General features: G+C 45.4%; 1 protein-coding gene across 2 annotated transcripts; it reads left to right on the top strand.

Moving 5' to 3' along the window:
- Window positions 1–6,776: 6,776 nt before the first annotated feature.
- TCHP (trichoplein keratin filament binding) lies at window positions 6,777–18,151 on the top strand. 2 transcript variants are annotated; one of them, XM_067539445.1, is made up of 13 exons: window positions 6,787–6,940; window positions 7,422–7,612; window positions 7,917–8,127; window positions 8,980–9,036; window positions 9,549–9,617; window positions 11,643–11,816; window positions 12,733–12,845; window positions 13,185–13,251; window positions 13,575–13,747; window positions 14,769–14,850; window positions 15,082–15,267; window positions 15,591–15,734; window positions 16,717–18,151. In XM_067539445.1, the coding sequence occupies exons 1-13, from the start codon at window positions 6,818–6,820 to the stop codon at window positions 16,747–16,749; spliced, it is 1,623 nt and encodes a 540-aa protein (XP_067395546.1). In that variant the 5' UTR covers window positions 6,787–6,817; the 3' UTR covers window positions 16,750–18,151. The 2 variants fall into 2 exon arrangements, with proteins under 2 accessions (XP_067395547.1, XP_067395546.1); XM_067539446.1 differs by lacking the exons at window positions 15,591–15,734; window positions 16,717–18,151 and having other exon boundaries at window positions 6,777–6,940; window positions 14,769–14,870; window positions 15,082–15,261.
- The last annotated feature ends 6 nt before the right edge of the window (window positions 18,152–18,157 follow it).

Below are 18,157 nucleotides of genomic sequence, written 5' to 3'. Positions count from 1 at the left end.
TTGAGTGCTCCTTTAGCACTTGCAGTCCAGCAGCCCCACTGACGGTTGGGCAGGCTGCCTGCTTCTCATGTACTTAAAAAACGTTTTGCTATTAGTTTTTGTGTCTTGCTCGTTGTTCTTTTTTGCCTAGTTATACTTTTACACTGGATTTGCCAACATTTATCCTCCGTTCTGTTTTCCTCAGCAGGGTCTGACGTGCTGTTTTTAAGGGATGCCTTTTTGTCTCTCACCCCCTCTGTTGTTTAGCCATGGGGCATTTCTGTTGGTCCTCAATGGGTTTTTTTTTTTATTTGGGGCACACATGTATAGTTTGAGCCTCTATTATGATGTTTTAATGCCAGTCCCCGGTGCACCCCACCCTCATGCCATCCTCTGTGCCCAGCGTGCTCTGCCCAAGTACTCCACCACGTTAGTGCCAGACACAGCCCCTGGTGTGTCCCACTATGCTAGTGCCAGCCGCAGCACCCGGCGTGTCCCCCTGCGCCAGTGGTGGAGGGCCTATCACTCCCCAGCCAATCAGCATCACAAAGCCCAGCACACTCCGCAGCAGAGGTGCCCAGTAGGTCCCACGGAGGCAGCACTAGTGATGCATGATGTGCCCCGTGGACCAAACCGACACTGCACATTATCCTCAGCAGGCAGCTTACCCGCCTAGTTGCACTTCTGAAATTAACGCCGCGCAGTGCCAAAGGCCTACCCGCCCTTTGGCTGAGCTGAGTTAATTACAGCTGGCACTAATGTCTTTCAAAGATAGTTTGCAGGCCAGGGCTGTGAAAACTGGGACTGATCCATGTGTTTTGTGGTGGTTAAACTGACAACCTGAAGTCTAATATATTGCATTAAGGTTGAACGTTGTATTTGTTTTCCCCTCCCAAAATATATCTTTTACATGCTGGCATTACATGGCAAGAGTCCTGTGCTAGGTCATTAAGCTGATTAAGATAACATCCCAGTCTGGCTCAGGAGCAAAATATCTTTCACTGTTTGCTTGGCAAAAGGTCAGCCTGACAGGGACAAATATATTTTGATGTCTTTTTGTTCCAGGAACTACGGTGTGTAGCTTGAGAGAGAACTTTGTGCCCCTTGGTGCCTGTCCATACCACAACCTCCAACTGTGCTGGTTTCCCCCATTTGTGAAAATCTGCAATCTGCCAATTACAGTTCTGCTTCACAGGATAGCGGCACGTTAGACAGAATTGTGCTGGAGCATCTGCACTGAATGCAATTAAAAAATGTGTTTGTACGTGATCATCTGGACGATTGTATCTATAAATCAAACTATAATCCTAGCAACAGATGCTGAGAAAACTGACTGGCTGTTCAGCCTCTTTCTTTATTTATACTTGACTGGCCCTGTTCCACAGGTTCCTTTCTCGGGCCTTAATGAGGTATTCTAATCTAGTTGTCATTAATTATTTAATATAGCTAAATTTTTTATATAGACCAGATGGTTTAATTGGCACAACATAACTCACCGTCCCTGTTAGATCAGGCTTAAAAAACTTGACATGCAAATGGTGAATTTGAAGCCCTCTTTCAAAAGGGTGGAAAAAGAGATTCAAACCAAAGTCCTGCACACAGAGGGCTAAATGCATGCACAGTGCTTTTTCCAAGGGCAAAGAGAGTTATTTCCCTAAATTCATGCTGGGCTTCATGGTACATCTGAAACAAAATATGTCCATGGGGAAAAGGAACTCAGGGAAGAGAGACAAGGTGGAAATGTAGTAAATTGTAGTAACTAAAATGAATCCCATTAAGCTTGGCACCAGTGTAGAGATAAGACTTGTTAGTGATAGAAGCCTGAATCAGATAGATATCACTGCAGTGTCTTTGAGAAGCGACTTGCTGAAGAATATATCTTCACTGATTTGTCTCAAGTACGACTTCATAAAAAGTCCTGTATATAACTAAAAATAAAAAAATTGTGTTAATGCAATGGTAAGGCAGCCCAGTTAAAGTCAGAAATTCAAAGGAGGCTGCAACCACCCCATTAACTTGTCATCTCACCTGTGTTTTACATTTATGTTATACATTTTACAGTATATGCATAATAAGACATCAAATGGGACATTTAACCTGCAAAACAAGTGCAAAAATTGCATATGTGCATCACAACCAAGCTAACATTGCTATTGGAACCGGAACTTCTGTATTTTCTGACTCTTTGTGATTTTAACTTTGCAGCATTCATAGGCAATTGGTGTAATATTTTGTATTTAATTTCTTAGGTTTTAGAAAAAAACCATTCCTTAAGGTGGCTAAGTGCTTACGTTAACTCAAATACTGAAAAGGATACCTTCAAACTGCCTTAAATATTTACAGCACAATAAATACTTAAACTGCTTGAAAGCCTTACAGAGGTGTAAGGTTTTAAGGCACAGTAAGTACTTGAGGGTAGCTACAAGTGCCTAAAACAACTCAAATCCTACAGATCACTGAACCTTTTAAACTATTTTATTTGGGGTTGCATATCTGTTCAAATGGCTAATAACATACATTTACAAGTATGCACTTATGAAAGAGCTTAAGCTTATTTAGGACCCAATCCTGCAAGGTTCTGAGCACCCTCACCACACACAAAGGTCACCTCAGAGCCTCATAGATTCAGGCCCTTAGTCTGTAAAATCATCAGGGCAGGGACCTTGGGTGAAATTCTGGCTTTATTGAAGTCAATCACAAAACTCCCATTTATTTGAATAGAGTTGGGATTTCACTCCTTGTCTCTTTCTTTAAAGTGTCATGTAGACTTTGAGCACTGTATAAATAATAAATATTAATAACTGCATTAATCCTCTAGACTGACAGGTGTCTATTAACATGCAGCTAAAGCATGCAGTGATTAGGCACACATTAATAAACAAAAATGTTTTGTGCTGAGTTGCATATGCAGAATATATTTTGCAAACTATAAATGCCAGCTCTGGATATACCTGGCTTTCTATTTCTGTACTTTTTACCTCCTTTTTAAAATGGTGCCTATTACTATCTGTATTTTTTTTAATGCCGGGTTTTCTTCAATATTTAAAAACAAAAAAACACCCTTTGAGCAGAAAACAATCATAGAAAAATCCAGCTCAGTAGGCATTTTTCAGTAAATTATGAGCATGTGAAAACAGGGGATTACATTGTTAAACAACTTTCACTATAGGATGTGTAACTGAGCTCCCACTATTTGAATTGTATTTAAGTAAAATCTTTCTCCTATGCACCCAGCCACCTTATCTTTCTTGATAAATTCAGAGATGGCACAGCCCAGTTGTTGTGAAATAACCATGAAGCAATTCTGATGTCACCGCCATTCAGAGTTCATGACTTGTATGTGACATTTATATACAACGACTTGTCTGCGATATTTAGCTACATTTGAATTATTTGCCTACAATCTACAAGCACCTGTGTTTTCTAGTTGCATGACCTTTGTCTTCCTTACCACTTCTAGATGAAGAACTTGGACCTGTCAGCAAGGGGAAGTGTGAACAGACGATAAAGTGGGAGTAGAAGATAAGTTGGAATATGATTACACTGTGTCTGTGGGGTTTGTTGAATTCTGTTTGCTAGTCTATGATCCTGTCTTCGGTATGAGTGCTCTGTGCTCTCTGAGAATTTATATCAGCTAGGTGAAAAGTTCATGTAGTTCAGTTTTGCCATATTCAGGTCATTTAACAGGGTGCCCGTCTTGCTGATTATTCCTAAATCTGTGTTGTATTTTATAGCTAGAACCGGCAGGATTATGTAAAAGAGATTTGTAGTAATAATATAAAAGCAGCTAATTTAAAGTAATTTTGTAATTTACTGGCCAGGCCTGTATGCAAATGAATTAGTCTAAATTATTAATATTATTTAAGTGACTTAAGACATTTCTGGTGTCTGACAACCAGAGATGAGGACACAAACTTTTAAAAACACATCTAGTTTGCAACCTTATGTCCATTAGGCTTATAACCTTGCTTGGCAATGTCAGGAAAAACTACCCCCCGTTAGAAAATGTGATCAGAACCATCTCTGCAGCCTTTGTAGAGATGCAGAAGCTTAGAAACTTGCTTCCATATCCTATTGTCTAAAGACAGGGCAGTGCATCTCATGTACTGCCCTCCATAGCAGTGATACGATTACCCCGAGCTCTTATAAGGGATTAATAATGATGATCAACCTATGTATGTTCTTCCATCGAATGCAGAATTCAACAAGATATGGGATTATTAGAGGCAGTAAGAGCTTGTTGATTTTAATCAGTGGGATTTCTTCAGGTTCATACAGGCCCCAGATGATTTGGGGCCAGCTTGTGGAGAACACCAGGTTGTGCTCGCTTTCATCTTTGTGAGTTCACCCCCACTACAACACTGTCTGCCACTGTCGCTAGTGCTGTTGTTAACAGCTTGTTGCTCATCCACTCTAACTATTCAACCAGGTCTGAAAGAAATTAAATTCCTAACCCTCCAGTGCAAATAACACTTCCACTTAATCAGTGATAACTGCTGACAATAACAGAGCATTGCCCAAATCGCATTCAATAGGAGTCATCCCAGAGGTACTGCCAGACAGATTAGAGCTATCTCCTTGACGGCCTGTCAGATCTCTGGTCTTAATGGTCAGCGTGTGGAAGTTTTGTAATGCTCTGCTCATCAGACAGCATGCTTTTAATAGCAGCCACATCTCCCGTTCCAAAGGTTAACATGCTGACAGTTATGTTCCCATTAAATACTGTCTCATCTCTGAAACCCTTCTATTCTGCACACAAGACATTGAAGGCAATTCAGCCATTTCAGTATTTTCTGCTAAAGAAATTGTTTCAGTAAGGTCAGATTCAAGAGAGCATGACTTACTAACTCACACTGAGTGCAAGGCTGTAATGTAGGTGCCTAAAACATTCACATGTATTTTTTGATCGTAGAAGGCAACAACTCCAGTCAATTTGGGGTCAGAAACTAGATATTTATAAAAACAAGGCTTTATAACACCTAATATCCATGTTTGTTTCTTTTTAAAATTCCAGTTGAAATGGTGTTCTGTTTGGCATTAAATCTTCCCCTGCAGTGTTTGCAACCTAAAGTATATCACCAGAGGCAACTGCCTGACAATCCGCGAATGTAATATTTACTTACGCACTCACAAGGCAGGCTTATCAAGACAGAAGGCTCACCACAATGTATTAAATGACTACTGCAGTAGCACTCCGCTCAGTTTGTGTCTGCTCACCTGAATCTGGAAACACCTCATTTATCCTGGGAGAAGCCATATCTGCACAGTCATCCCAGGACTGCTATCACCTCATTTCATCCTCATCAAAAGTAAAACTGATTGGAAGGAAAAGTGAAACTAACAAGTCCTTCTTCCTGGCCATGCTGCCTGGAATGATAAAAGCAAACAAATGACATAAATGGTGAAAAATACATTAGATGGTTAACATTCTTCCTGCTGGTCATGTGAACAATACGGGTGTTATTAAAAGCACTGGCAATATTAATTATATAATTTAAAATTCAAGGTTGACCCTTTAATATTCATAAGGACATACAGACTTCTGCCCATGGAATTAATCCTGTCTCACCTCTCCCTTTATCTCTTCATCCTTGCATTCTCCTACACTACTCAGCTACCTCTGTATCACTCTCCCTATTGCTACCTTCCTTCTAATCGCATTTTAAAGTAAGTCACTCCTGCTACACTGCCCACAAATGCTCATCCCACACTTGACAAAACGCTGCCACCCAATCCAACATAGGGGAACGTATACATAAAAAGCCATAAAAAGCCAGCAGTGCTAGTAAACTGCATTGTCTGGGGTCCATGATGCGGTTTGCTGTGTGCAAACACCATCCACCCGCTTATGCCTTGTCTACACTAGCACTTACACCAGCCAAAATGTTGCTGCTCAGCAGTGTGAAAAAAAACAACCCTGAGTGGCATAAATTTTGCCTGCATAAGTGCTTGTGTAGCCGCATTATGTCAACAGGAAAGAGCTCTGCTGTCAACATAATAAAACCACCTAAATGAGCAGCGGTTGCTATGTCGGTGGGTGTCTCCCGCCGGCATAGAGTTGTCCATACAAGCACTTATGCCGGCAAAACTTACATTGTCCATTTAACACTCCTGAGGGACAAAAGTTTTGCTGGCATAAGTGTTAGGGTAGACAGGACCTGAGTGCAAACTCCTGAGAGGGCTGATGTCTTCTTCTGTGTCTTGTACAGGGTCCAGCACAAAGCAGGGACTTTACCAATAAAAATAACAGTGACAGCTTAGTGTGGCCTTCACATTCGTGGGTCTCTCCGGCAGGGCTGTTTAAACAAGTAAGGGCCAGATTTTCAAATGTGTTCCTTGTTCAAAATGCAAAGACACGCACGTTGAAGGTGCCTGACTGTCCGTGCAAATGGTCCGAATGCACGTGCAAATGGTGCATGTGTGCATGCAAACAGTGGGAACACAAAAAGGGTCTGAGTGGAAATGTGTGTGTGTGTGTGTGCACACGTGTGTGAGCACAAAGGGTCTGAGTGCACACACCTGTGTGTGTGCAAACACCTGTGTGTGTGAGCACAAAGGATTTGAGAGCAAACCCCTCTGTGTGTGTGTGCACACGCGTGTGAGCACAAAGGGTCTGAGTGCAAACACCACCTGAGTGCAAGCACCGCGGGCTGGTGGAGGTTTGCACTGCGGGGGCAGCGGGGAAATTGTTGCTCGGAGTCGGCGCCGGCGCGTTCACCTATTTGCAAACTAGGCTGGGCGGGCGTGATCCGAGGGAAGGGGCGGTCTCGCCTCATTGCGCTCTCAGGGACAGCGTTTGTCCCTCGGAGGCGCCCGTAGTCCGCCCGGAAGTGTTGCCATGGTGCTGCGCGGCGGAGGCCGGAAGTGCCGAAGCCGTTTTACCGTTACTGTCTATCCGGCGGCCTGTCAGCCTGCCCCGCTCGGTGCCGCCCCGCGAGCCGTGCCGCCGCAGGCTCTGTCGGTAATGGCAGCCCCGGGCCCCGCGGCCGGGCCCGCATCTCGCTCAAGCGGGGGGAAGGGAGCCGGGGCGGGTTACCCCCGGGATTGCGGGGCCTGGCCCAGGCTGGGCTCCCCACCCCCAGCAGCAGGGCGGCCCGGTGCGCTGTCCCGTGGGGCTGCCAGGGACCCGGAGATGCCGCCGGCCAGCGTCAGACTGGTCCTGCTGCGAGGTGTCGGCAGCGGAGCGGAGCGGGGCGAGGCGGGGCTGGGCTGGGCTTAATGAAAAGGAGGAAAAGCGGCTTCGCTTCGCTGCCTGGGGGTGCTCCGGGTCCAGACGTGTCCCAGCTCACACCAGCGAGCCCCGCCTGCGACAGGCGGACCCGCACATTTGGGATCGTCTGAGCCGCCAGCTGTCCCCTCCCTCCGCACAGAGGCTGGGAATGGCTGTAGGGCGCTGCCCGTCGCTCGGTACGTTTAGACTCCCCTGTCTCGGTGCCGTGCAGATGGCCTTGCCTACGCTGCCCTCTTACTGGACCGGCCGGAGCCGGGCTCTGGAGAAGCAGATCGTGCGCCAGCGCGACCAGGAGGCCCGTTGGCGGCAGCAGTGGGAGCTGAACAGCCGCTATTTCAAGCAGTCCGGGGTGTGCAGCTCTAAACAGAGCCAGTGGAGCTCACGTCAGTCCTATCAGCAGAGGTAAGGACGCCGGTTGGGAGAGGGGCGCAGCAGGGGCTCCCGCTGCCCAATGCTTTCGGCTCTGTGGTCGGTGTTCCGGTGCAGAAGGACTCGTTGTAAGTGCATGCGCTGGTATGGGAGGCAGTGGACCCTGCCAGGTAGTTCTGCTGTTAGTCTCGTAAACTGAAACGGTTTGGAACAGCTAGTGGTCTGTGTGATTAGACTGACCCAGGGCGCCACTGCCATCTATCTTGTGTTTTGCAGACTGTCTTACTCTGGGCTAACATGCTGCTTAATCTTCCCTTCCATTGTGTGTCTTTGTTAGCATGAATGCATATCACCGTGAGAAAATGAAGGAGGAAAAAAAACTGAGCTTGGAGCAGAGACGAGAACAACTTAGGAAACTTTTGTATGAGGAGCGAGAATTGCTAGCAGCGGAACTGAGGGAGCTGAGTCTGAACAAAGAGACCGATCTGAGCACGATCAGAGAGAGACGCGAAGATCTGAAATCTGCTAGAGAAGAGCGCCGAAGAAAGGTAACTTGTGGAAGTGGGTTGAGACCTGTATGTGTGGGACAAGTGAATTGTAGGCTGAGTGGAGGCTGTGTCCGTCTCACACATGGGGCTGAGGGTAAGTCTCTCTTTGATTTAAAACTTCAGGAGAGAAATAAGTATCCCCTGTGTCTGCCTGATTGTGTGTCCTGTTGGAAAGGGATCTCATTCTGATTTCTAAATGCCCGGTTGGGTCTTGGTTAACTGAGTATCAACCAACACAAGAGGAAGAACTAAGTCTTGACTTCTTGCTATTGAAGATTCCTCAGAATTTTCTGTAAAATGGGCCGCTATCCCTGGGATCCTGACTAATTACACGCATCCTCCTTTTTATTAGTGCAGAAGTTTTAATTGGGGAAGCTGTTCTTCACTTTCCCTCCTGTTGCTACTTCCATGGGTTGGCTGCCAAACTAAATCATGAAGTGGCTTCATTTGACTGGTCAGTGAGTCAGTCCTTAAATAGACAGTTTGCAAGGCACTTGGAGAGCCTCCTGGAAGAGAGAAGCCATATAATTCTATCCAGTAATACGTCTAAAGATTCTGGGGTTTAGTCTTTTATTGATGGATTAGGACTTAATAAGAGTAATCCCCTCCCCCCATAGTATATGATACTGACCTGCTGATAGGATGGCAAATCCATTTGATTTAAACTGAGAGTTTTTAATCCATTTGAAAAAAAATGTATCTGGTAACATTCCAAAGACGCATTCACTAGCTGTCTGGGGCATTGTCAAGTGCTGTATTTCCCAATCATGATCACACTTCTTCTAATATTCTAATATTTGTTGAAAATATGATTTTCTCTAATGTAGTCCAACTCTCATGTTTTGTTGATAGCTTGCTGAAGAGCTGCTGTATGAACACTGGAAGAAGAACAATACCAAACTCCGAGAGGTGATAATTACTGGGATCCCTTCACTACTGGTTTGCATGTACTAAATCAGGTTTCAGATTTTTAAAAATTTAAGTAAAAGATGTCAAGCCAAGAAAAATGGTTCAACTACTTAAGAGCTCTGTGAACTGCCCCAGAGGTAGGTTCTCCTCTAGATAATTGGAAATCTCTAATTCCACTACTGACTGCAGACCCTCAACTCAACTGCAATGACTAAAGTAGAAGAACCTGCTTGTGAGGTTGGTGCCAGTGCAAGAAACTAGTTCAAGACAGCAAGAATCTCCCTGACCCTCCAGTCAAGCACAGGGGATTCTGCTGCTGCACTGCGGGCTGCCCCGGAGCAGCCAGTTGTCTGGGAATGCAGTGCTTGCTAGTTACAGTTTTCTCCCTGCCTGCAGACCTGTGACAATCCACGTCATAATTTCTTAGAGCCCGTTTCATATGACATGATAGAGAATAGGAGACCAGAGTGCACCAGTTGATTTTGTGATTACCTGTCTGTTCCCTTCTTCAGATTGAGTCAGAGCTACACAAGAAGCATGTCATAGACGCTTGGAGTGATCAGCTAACAGAAAAGAAGCAGGTATACTGGGATTGCTCTAAGTCACTCTAGTAACTGTTAGCTGTAGGACGAGTTCTGAAATGTAAGAGCAGATATTATTTTGGGGTGTTTGGGGGCGTAGGGTGGGGGAGAGGAATGCTCATTTTATCTGACTTCCTGCTGGGAAACCTTGCTTTCCTGTAGGGACTTATATGTATGCATAGGAGGTGGAAGGTTTGTGTGTGTTGTCAGAAGTGGAAGGGGCTGCCAAATAATCTCTTCTGCCCAGTTGTGAGTGAATGTGTAGTGAGTGTGACTCACTGGCTTACATGAGGATGGGATCTTGCAATTTAATTATTGCTCATCTTCTGTGTCAGGCAAGTATATAAATCTCCTTTCTGGTTTTATTTCTGGTTTGTTTGCCTGGTCATATAAAATAAGTGGCACGGCTTATTAGACTACATAAATTGCATGATTTGTTGTGGCACCAAGGGCCCTGTTCCAGCCTAGGAGAGCTAAATGCAGTATACACGTGAGCACAACTTCAAGAATTTGTTCCTACACCACAGGCTAAACTGTATGTCAAACTTAGCAGCTTCAGATATCAAAATAAGCAAGGTCTTATTTAAATCTTCAGTTAGTTTGCAGGCAGCCCACAGCAGATGGCTGTGTTGGCAGTGAAACTACAGATTGTCAGGATGCCTGGAGTGGCTCATGCATATGGGTGCCAAGTTCAGGGCAAACTGTTACAAACTAAACTGGCTGTATGTTCTATAATTAGATTTCACCAACCCTGTATCAAGTATAAACTCCTCAGACACTATAACAGCCTTAACATGGAGTCACTGGCAGTCCCTTTGGGCACTCCAGTCTATCTTGCCACACAGGCAAGCTTGCCTTTGTAATAGTTGGTGTCTTACACCAAAAATCACAACAATATTCAGGTTACTCCCAGTCATTTACCCCAGGTCATTTGTATCTGGGATCTCTCACCAAACACAATGCTTGTAGCCAATCCTATAATAAACTAACTAAAGAAAAGGAAATAAGAGTTATTTACAAAGTTGAAGTAGGTAAACATACACACACACACAAATGAGTTATAGTCTTAGGTTCCAAAAGGTAATAGAAGCTGCTGTAATATGCAAGTTTGCATATTATGTCCTTTAGGGCTGACCCAGCTAAACAGCTGGGGATCCCTTGCTTATGCTTAGAAGTCTTGCCCCCTCACTGAAGTCCAAGCAGCATCGGGGTAACAATTTCTTCTTGACATGGATTTTTATTATCTTCCCCTGAAGTTCAAGCTGTGATGGGACCAGTGTTTGTGCAAGTCTCCTCTTCATGGGTGTAGGGGGAACAATCAACAAAGTCGTTTTTCCAGTGATGTCCAATGGTTTGTCTGGCATCTATAGGCCTTCTTTTGCTGGGCAGGAGATGACCCCTCCTGTGGTAAATTACTATTTCACACTTGGTGATGCTTCTCTCCCGATCTGAGGGGATGGGGAAGGGGTTACATTTTAAAGCAAACACTTTTATGGTTATAGAGCACACTCTTAAATATTACCTTATAACATGGGATACAGACATTGTAAGTAAGTTTAATACATGCAGCATCCTACAAACATTTTATAAAGTCTAAACACTAAACACATTCTTATAACTCTGTCTATATTAACAGTACTAACACACAGGTGGTTTCCAGCTAGGCATTTGTTAGTGGTCAGGGAAGCCTAGGGGCCTTGGCATGAGCTGGCACCTGGTCTGCTAGCATCACACAGGTTAAACAACGTTATTTCAGATAGAAGGCTCCGTTTTAGCATTGTCTCTTTGTTCCCTTTTGAGGGGGGAAGGGCTTTGAACTAATTGTAAAGATGTTGAGTACTTACATTTCCACTTGGAATCCAGGGGAGCACTGGCTGCTCTGCGTGTCTGAAAATCCGGCCTTTTTTATTGAAATGACTGATAATCCAGGCTTTTAAAATATTCAAATATCTGTTAGTTGAAATACATGTGATTTGGTCTTGAATTATAGTTATTACATTCAATGTTTTGTTTGGGCTCAATCAGCAAGAAGCAACTGAGAGAGAAGAAAAAAGACGGTATGAAAATGAATATGAAATTGCCCGAAGGGAAGCCCTGGAAAGAATGAAACAAGAGGAAGAAAAGAAGTGGCTAGAAGAGAAGAAACGAGCGGAGGTGTTACTGCAACAAATGGAGGAACTAAAGTTCCAGGAGATGGAGGTAACCATTTAGTTTCCCCTCGTCTGAAGCAGAATGCAGTTGCTAGCCTCCAGTCCGTGTGGGAGCCACCAGAGCTGCGAGTTTGTTTCAAACCCAGTGTAACGGACTCCGAGAAGAGAGAGGTCAGGCCAGTGTTATGGCTCTGGCTGAATCTGTCTCTCAGCACTGAGGTGAAGCAGCAAGGCCTGTCGTTCTAACTGGATGTGATGTGGCTTCCGCTGGCGATGGCTACTTACCTGCTCTCTGTGTGTTGGTACTTTTTAGTGAGATTTAGCCTTGGGCCTTCATGTCTTCCTCCTGAAGTCTCTGAACACCCCGATCGCCTTCATTACCTCAGAGAAGGGGGGTTATTTTAAGAACCTCACCAAGCATCGTGGATTGCAGGCTGAAGGCTTTTTTTCCAGCAGGAGTTCCTAGTTGTGTCTCCAATATGCTAACACATTAAGGCAAGAGTGAAATTAGCGTGGGATATTTACCATATCCTAAAAACCTGCTTGAAAAGGAGTCCAGTTCTTCTTGCCATTTATCCCACAGGTGGCAGTAAAACATGCCACAACCACAGGTACAGTTCTGAGGTGGTGTCAGTCTCCTGTCGGAAGGAGTTCTGCTCAGTGTTGCAAGCTGCCAATCCTGAGAACACTTCCAGGGTAGGTAGGATGTTGGAGGATTTTATCTTGTTCCCTTCTCCTCATTTTCCCCCTGCACACCTGAGAATCAGGCTTTGCTATGGCTACTGCTCACTGTCAAGGAGGGCCAGCTAAACACTGACGTAGCTTCTGAGTAATGGGCACGGTTTTTGTGCTGTGTAACTGGTCTTCTGTGCTGCCTTTGCTCCTTCAACAAATATAAAGAATCTGAGCCTAGCTGGGGAAGATGGAGGCCTTAGCTCCCTGAAATGCTATTCCTCTTATAACAGGCAAGAAAACTGAAGCAAGAGCAAGAGAATTTACTAAAACAGCAATGGGAACTGGAGGAGTTGGAAGAAGAGAGGAAGCAAATCGAAGCAAGCAGGAAGAAGCTGGCGCTTGGGTATGCTCTGATATAGCTCAGTGCAGTGGTGGTTGGGTGGAATCCAGTCCTGTGTCCATGGTAGTACTTACCGTAGCTGGGGATATTTTCAGTGTCACTGTGGGCTGTAAATATTAATTAGCTGGATACTGTATATCTAGAAATGCCCAGAGTGGTGGGTAGGCTAGCACTTTACATAGACATCGGGAAAAAATGGCACTAAAGCAATAAGAACTGCTTCCCCTACCACTGCTTATAGATGGTTCTAGCCCTGGGCTGTGCTTTTCTGGATGTTACTAAATAAGAACATGGGACTTTGGAGCTATTCTAGTTTTGTATCCCTTTTTTTCCTCCCCCCAGTCGCTTTTTGAGACATCAGTATAATGCTCAGCTAAAGAGACGTGCACAGCAGATACAACAGGAGCTGGTAAGACAAGACCACAGATCACCTAACTGGTATATGTAGTATACCCTTCTTGCACTAAAAACTGCTGCTTCTGCATGTTGATTGCTTTCTTTTCGTATCTCATGTCTGGCCAGAGCCTTACCAAGTTTCTTCCATCTCCTCCTGGTGGCATTAGGGCATGAGGAAATTAGGAGTGGTGCTGAGGCTCTGTTACGTTATCAGCTTCCATTTGTGATCAGTCTTGACATTTGCGTGTTTGTGCAGATGGAGAATTTACTTGGAACCTGGTTTGAAAACCTGCTGTGTGTGTGTGTGTGTGTGTTACTTCTCTGGCTTTGCTGCAGGAGATGGACAGGCAAATACTATTAGCCCTTCTAGAGAAGGAAGATGAGGACCAGCGCCTCCACTCTGCCCGACGGGAGCGGGCTGCTGCAGACGCCGCCTGGATGAAACATGTGATTGAGGAGCAGCTCCAGCTAGAGAAGGAGCGTGAGGCAGAGTTCCAGACCATTTTTAGGTGCGTCCAGCACGTCTCCTGTAGTTCCTGTAAAGAGTCTAAATGTGTCAATGTATCCCTTTAAAAAAATCCTTGCTTCAGGTTGGTAGAACTCTGTAAACGTTACTTTGTTGTTACACATGGGTGAGGAAAGGACAAGTAGAAACCATCTTCTTCTATTCTGGCTTCCTAGTTAGTCTTGGGCTTTAGTAGGAAAGGCTGATTTAAGGCTGAATAGAAGTAGCTGGGGCGGGTTCTTTTGTGTTGAATGGTTTGGCTCCCCAGTCACAATGTGGAGATACACAAGGATATTAAGACACAATGACACAGTTCTTTTGGCTGGAAAGCATCAGGGTCCCTTTTCCTTGATGGAAGTGATTCCATAAACCCTGTCTTGTTGCAGCTAGTACCAGGGTTAATAAATCGGAAGCACCTCTTTTTAGAAGTAATGGATTGGCAGTGGTGAACAAGTCCACACCATGATTCTGGTCTGTTAGATTGGTTCTTCTGACAAGAACTTAAAACTAGCCTTTGACCATCCAGCCAATGGGCTTTGTGGCCTAAGTAGGACTTGTAAAGTTGTGTGTTGCTCTTTGTTTCTCAGGAGAGACGGAGGTTGAAAGGGATCCATTGTAAACCCACTGACTTGAGAACGTTTCCATGGGGTGTGAGTGGGAGCTGAATTTGGCTCTGTGAAAGCTACAGCAGACAGTATGCCCAGATGAGTTAGCACGACTCTTCGTACCCAGACAAGTCAGGCCACAGAGAAAGTGTCCTTGCTAAACATGCTGTTGCGAAAGAGAAGCTTTGCAAACTAAATTTCCCAGCAGGGCCCTGGGTCCCCATCCCTCTGGGAGCCAGGAGAGCCCTGAGCATAAGGTTTAGAACAGGCACACTTCTTCCCTGCAGTCCTCTCTGCATGCATAGGTAACCGGAGAGGCTGCAGGAAATAAGGCATTGAAGGTTTGTCTGTTCCTGTCTGTCTTGCTTTATTGCAAGCAGTAATGCTGGAGATCAACTCTCTCTTTCTCTCCCCCCTCAGGGAAGAAGCTAAACAAGTGTGGGAAAAAAGAGAAGACGAGTGGGAGCGAGAGAGGAAGGCCAGAGACAGACTGATGAATGAGGTGGTGCCTTCTCTAAAGAGGTTACTCTGCTCTCTGAAACAGGGCTTTCATACCGGCCTATAGTAGAGGCCAAGTGAGGCCTGCTAGTTACCTCTGTGCTGGGGAGGGGCTTTTCTGCTGGCCCAGGGTACTTCCTGAGGACTGGGTTAACTGTCTAGACTGAGATCTGCTCAGTTTGGTTTCTGAGTCTGGCCCCTTTCTTCCCTTCATCCCCCTTCTTATTCCAAACAGGTCCTTGCAGGCAGACAGCGGCAGATCCAAGAGAAGATGGAGCTAAATCGACGTGCCCAAGAGGAATCTGTAAAATGTCGGGAACTACTAATTAGAGAGCTTGAGGAGGCAAAAGAACTGACTCAGCGAGAGAGAGAGGAAGAGGAGGAACTAAAAACAGCTCGCAAACAAGAGCTGGAGTCCCAGGTAGAGCCCAGGTCTTCATCAAACCCACCCCAGGTCATTTAGGATGCTGTTAGTAAAGCAGAGTTACTTAACTGGTTTTGCTAGATTTTTCAATACATGGAAAAATGCTCTGTCACTTTCTACTGAAACTTTCCCAATTTACTAGCAGAGTAGATGCACAAGCAGATGTAACTGGTGCTTAGTCAAATAACCTCCCACCCCCATGCTAAAATACTCCCATAGATTACTGGTTCAAGCCTCTTGAGTCCTGACCCCCGCCCTTGTTTAGGCTGGGTCTCTTTATCTGTGATCTGGCTCTAATAGCGTATCTTCACAATGCTCAGCTTACAGAGCATCACCTCCGCGAGCAGGAGGAGCTACAGCGCCAGAAAGAGGAGGAGGAAGAGGCCAGGCTGGCAGAGCAGCACTGTGAGGAGTTAGTGCAGCAAGAGGCCAAGCGCATGAGTGAGCGGGGCTATCCCAGTACGGTAAGGAGCAGGATCCGGGGCAGGCCCAGATGGAATCATGCACGTCGCCCCTGGTAACGTTCCATCCCCGGCTAGTTCATGGGGGTTGACAATGGAGGTCAGTGTGCTGCAGGGAGTGACCAGCAACTGAACCCAGCACAGTTCCACTTCATCAGGAAGAGTCAGAGCTGCTCCTCAGGTGGGCAAAGGCTTCACACCTCCTAGAAATACTCAGTCTGTGCTGCCAGCGCTGAGGGGCAGTGACTGCTGGCAGAGCAAAATTCACTGCCTCCCACCATGCCACTTCTACCGGAGCTCCCTTATAATCAAATGAGAAGGGGCCACTGTCTCTGGAAGGTTGAGATTGCTACGATACTGTCTCATGCATTGCCCTTCCCCGTCTTTTGTTGATCCAGCTATTTTATAAGTCTTTAAAGCATGATCCTTCACAGCTGCCTCTAAGTACATCCCTACTTCTCAGTCTGTGCACTAGGGTGTGTCTGTCACCGGGTGATTCAATGCTTCAGCCGGCTGCTCCTAACATCCCCTTCCCTGCCCAAGGTCTGAAAAAGCTTCAGCAGAAGCAGGATCCTGTTAGCATTCTGGCAGCAGGAAGGCTGCATTTGACTTGAACTGGTTTCAGGAAGAGTTTGACATGCCCTGAAAAATACTTGTCTGACGCCTCGCTGGCCTCTAATTCCGGCCAGTGTGGCAGAGTGGTTCCATTCTTATCCCTTTACCAGGGCAGTGATGCTGACCTTCCACACCCTCAGTGCTTGGCACTCTGATTTTCTTTGGAAAATTGACTGTCCAAGTCACTGGTGGCTTTTCATGGGATGTTGTTTTGTCCACTAATAGCGCATAGTACTTCCTGTACAAAGCAGAACTGCCAGCCACAGCTTGTCCACCATGGGGCCAGCAGCTTGAGCCTGACATGCCTGGGAGTTTAATTCTGGGTGTAAAATTCTCATAGTATTTCTTGCTGTGTTGACTTTTCTTCCAGCACTATGGTCGTCCAAAAACAGCTTGGACCTGAGAAAGGATGCCCTTAAGTTCTAAGGCGTGAGCATCACAGCATCAGTATGAAGGACTCAAACAAGATCAGGATTTTGTGGAACATTTTAAAACCAAGAATCAAGGTGCTGTCGTCATGAAATGTGCTCAGTACAAATGAAGGGTGGAATTTTCAAAAGCATTGACCCAAATTCTCCCGTTCAAGTCAAGGTCAAATTTCCATAGAATTCAGTAGCAGCAGAGGTAGGCCAATGGAGCTTGCTTTGAAAATACCACCCTCAGTGTAGGGAGGGCTGTACGCCACTCCAGCGCTTAGAAGCTGTGAAGTGACCTGATGTAGCACAGAAGGCAGTCAACTGTCCACCTACACTTCAAACAGGAGAAGTGATGGAAGAGTAAATATGCTTTAAAATATCTGTATCGATGTGTGACCAATGCAACCCAGCTGAATCAGTGATACTAAACCCGCCTGGCTGCGCGTAGCTGAAAGGGGTTCTTTAGAGTCGTACTTCCTATATTAACTCAACGTAATGTTTCCTCAGCGACGAAGCAATTGTCCCACCTCTGCTGCCTTGACCCATGCACTGTAAAACAGAGTGTGTGAGAACTGTGGTGCCACAGCACGTCAACGCTTGACCAGTTTGTTAGGCTCTAGGATGTTAAAGATCTCAATAAATGTATAGTGTCTGGTTTAAATTGACTCTCTTTGAAGTTTTCATACCATCTCATTTTCAAAAAGGGATATCACCATAGGGTGTGCTTATGGCCGACTTTCTCCTCAAGGCTGCAGTACTAGTCTTACCAGTGACCACACTGGTTTGAAATTAGACACGCCCAGCTCTTTGAAAGTGGGGTCTTTTTTAAATAAATAAATAAATAAATAAATAAAAGCTAGCTCCCCCTTCCTCCCACACTAGAAGAGCATGCTAATGGGAGAAGTGATTCCTGCCCCAAAAGTACCTTTGTACGGAGGTTCAGATCTCTTAAATGATGTTACAGCTAGTCTGTGCTGTTAGACGCAGAGCTTACGCTTGTACGTGAGTGGGGTGTTGGCTGGGACCTCAGACTGCATCTTCCTACTCATCTACTCCCCCGCACTAGGAGGGTCAGTAAATGTTCCTATGATATGGAGTAAATGGAGCTGACTAAATGGAGCGGTAGGTCAGATGTTCTTACCTCCCAGCTACATGTAATTCCTGTGTGGTTGCTAGAGTCTCGCCGTCGGCATGCACTCAGTAGGTGGAGTGAGGTGGGGCAGGAGTCCCAGAAATCCAAAGTGAAGTGGTAATGTTGAACAGGTTAGTGCGATTCTACTGAGTCTTGCTCTGCCCTGAATGTTTGCATCATCTCTGGTAAAAATCTCATCTTGCCATCAAAGTGTATTTTAAAAAGGAAAACATGATGGAGGAGTGAGTGCTGCCTAACATTAA

This window comes from Emydura macquarii, unplaced genomic scaffold (genome assembly GCF_026122565.2).
Source record: "Emydura macquarii macquarii isolate MOO-44397 ecotype Brisbane River unplaced genomic scaffold, CSIRO-AGI_Emac_v2 contig_554, whole genome shotgun sequence".
NCBI lineage: Eukaryota > Metazoa > Chordata > Testudines > Chelidae > Emydura > Emydura macquarii.
This window is presented reverse-complemented; position numbering and strand designations above follow the sequence as displayed.